Below are 2,889 nucleotides of genomic sequence, written 5' to 3'. Positions count from 1 at the left end.
CCCTGGGGGCACTTCCAACACTTCCATAACACTTGGCACCCCACCACCATCCTGGCAGTCCAGCACCTTCTTCTCCAGTTATGCCAGGGTCACCCTATGCAGCCTCTCACTAGCCCAGCCCGGGGCTCTCCACACATCTCCACCACTGCAGGGTATGTCCTTCCTCCCCAGCCTCTCCTCCCAGCCCAGCTGCTTCCTGCCCACTTCTCCAGGGATGCGCTGCCCCTCCAGGGCTTCCACACTGGCTCACCCTGGACCACCAGAGCTCCTCCAGCTCCCACGGCTTCTCAGGAAGGCTCAGACCCAACTGCAGACTCACCTGACGTTTATGCCGATGTCAAAGACCTTGTGAGCCTTGGAGTCCTCGCATGTCTCTGGGATCGTGTACACGTGGAGCGTGAAGGGCGCATCCTCCTGCGTGGGCTGCACGTTGTACCTCAAGCTTGTCTAGGGGACAGCCAGCATCTCGGTGTGACCATGTGTTTGTGCTCAGCACGTGAGGGAGACCATCCTTTCCCTGTCCAGCCTCCCCACTGCTCCCATTCTCACAGCTCCTCCACATTGCAGTCCCTTCCCTCCTTCCCTCACAGTTTTTCTCCTCCACTCACCTCTACTTGTCTCCCCTTCCCTCCCCCAGAGCCTTCCCTCCCACTGCTCCCCTCTTCCCTGTCCCTTCTGCCCTCACCCTGGCTCCTGCCTGGCAAGGGGCTCCCTCCCGGGATGTCACCCGCCCGCATCACCCTCACCTGCAGGTAGACACATCCTTCTCCAGACACCTCCGTGCTGTACTCCCCTGGCACCCGGGGCAGGGGCACACGCTGGAGCAGCAGCCGGTTTGTGGGATCCACTTGGAAGTCTTGCTGGAAGTCCTCTCCAGATCGCAGGGTCACTTTGGAAGCTGCTCCGCTCTTGGCATAGGTGGCAGCTCCATAGAGGGACAGGGCTTGGAGAGCCACCACTGTGTCCTGCAAGAGAAGGGTGCCAGCAGCCAGGGAGACAGAGTCAGCCTTTCCACAGCCTGTGCTCCCACAGCCTGCCCTGTGCTGGTGGCAGGCTCCCTCCCCTCCATCCATCACTCTCTCCAGGTTTAAAGTGCCAAGGAGAGAGGGAAGGAGCAGCTCTTGCGTGTCTCCATTCCCTCCCCATGTCCTCTGCAGAGCAGTCCCACATTCCCTGAGCTCCTGGGCATGGAGCTCTGCGCAGCCTTCACTCGCTGGCCGCAGGGTGAAGCGGCAACTTCAGCTGCACAAGGAAATTGTGGTGGGAGCCCTGTCCCATGGCACAGACACATGTCCCTTGTGTCCCTGCCATTCTGCCCCACTGTGCCCAGAAACCAGGTCATTAATCCAAGTGTCTGTCATTCCCAGAGGCACTGCCTGAGCTACCAGCCTCCAGCCTCCTGGGAGCTTGGCAGCCGTGGTAGGTGCTGCAGGGATACACTGCAGGGGCACAGTCCCTGCCGTGGTGAACCTCGCTGTGCTCCCACCTGGGTCTGTGGCATCTTGTGACATTGATGTGTGAGGTGGCAGGAGGGCAGCAGCTCACCTGGGTGGAGGAGAAGCCTCCACTGGGATTCTGCTGGCCGCTGATCCACTTTGCAATCAGAGAGGCGAACGACAGCTCCTCGTGGGAAGGTGCTGGCTGTGTGGTGAGGTGAGCAAGGAGCACGTAGGCTGTCATCTCCACTTCAGCAGAGGGAGCTCGGTAGCGATAGTACGGGAGATCAACCTCTGGCTCTTTCCCAGGCCGCTGCCAATGCACAGACCCATCTGCTCAGGAGGCCGGGAGCGTGGGGACAAGACAACAAGCAATTAGGAGGAGTTATTTCAAGGGAGCTCTTGACCTGCTGCCGGTCCAGCTGGGAGGACAGAGGCTCTGGGATGCATCTATTGTGCAGGATGAAGAGGGAAGCATCAGGTTTACACTTGCTGCAGCTTTACAGCTGAGTCTGAGGCTGCTGAGGCCGAGTCCTCAGGCCTGGACACCACTTTGTCCCAGACTCCAGATGCACACAGGCATTTATGGGCTTGGGCACCTCGAGGAAGCAGGGACCTAAGCAGGATGACACTCCTTCCCTCGCTGAGTAGAGATGGTGGGGTTGGGCAGTGAGAAGCTCTGTGAGACAAAATGACCCAAAGAATGTGACCAGGGCTTGATAGTCACCTGCAGGCAGGAAAGGCAAAAGGTGCTGGAGATACTTCCTTCACAACCCCGCTGCCCAACGCTTGGGCAAACCCACTGTCGTCCTGACTTTCCCAGAATGCTTCCAAGTCATCACCTGATTTTCTGGAAGACTCAGAGCTTACGCTACAGCCCCTGAAATGAGCTGTGTGTTGGATTTCTCTCTCAGCACGTGCAGCTCTTCTCTGATTTATCACCCCAAGCTCAGCTCTGTTCCATGGTGAGCACGTGCGCTGGAGGGCAGGAGCAGCCATGACCATCGCTAAGCCTGTGCTAAGCAGTGTCTGGGGTGGCAAGAGGAGCGGACTGAGGAGAGACGCCCGCAGAGCTGCCCTTCAGTCAGCGCCGATGGGGAAGGTGCCTGGTGCTTCCTGGTGAACTCCCTGGGAGTTCTCAAAAACACAACCCCTTTGCACAAGTCTTTCTTCTGCCTCCACCTCTCCCCGCCCTCAGAAGCCATTTCCTGCAGCCGTCGCCCCACCTACAGAATCCGTTTTGTCAAGGGAAGATGACATGGATGTCCCACCAAGAGCACTCACCCTTTTTCACGGCTTCCTTTTCAAGGGAGTCGAGCAACGCCTTCCGCTTCTCCTCCTTCCCAGCCAGGGCGAAGGCGTACGCCATCAGAGCCTTGGTGTACACGTGGTTTTCCTTCTCATTTGCTGCTGTTTCCAGGCAGAACAGAGCGTTACGCACCACCGAGTGCTG

At 58.6% G+C, this 2,889-nt stretch overlaps 1 protein-coding gene across 1 annotated transcript; it reads right to left on the bottom strand.

Moving 5' to 3' along the window:
- Window positions 1-319: 319 nt before the first annotated feature.
- LOC104519807 (alpha-2-macroglobulin) lies at window positions 320-2,886 on the bottom strand (the record flags this gene model as incomplete). The annotated part of the gene is made up of 4 exons (XM_010176643.2): window positions 320-447; window positions 747-965; window positions 1,546-1,769; window positions 2,721-2,886. Coding segments are annotated over 4 exons (737 nt in total), but the record flags the coding sequence as incomplete, so codon positions are not given.
- Window positions 2,887-2,889: the final 3 nt, after the last annotated feature.

This window comes from Antrostomus carolinensis, unplaced genomic scaffold (genome assembly GCF_000700745.2).
Source record: "Antrostomus carolinensis isolate BGI_N321 unplaced genomic scaffold, ASM70074v2 C13593622, whole genome shotgun sequence".
NCBI lineage: Eukaryota > Metazoa > Chordata > Aves > Caprimulgiformes > Caprimulgidae > Antrostomus > Antrostomus carolinensis.
Note: the sequence above shows the minus strand (reverse complement) of the source record. Positions and strands in the feature narration are given on the sequence as shown.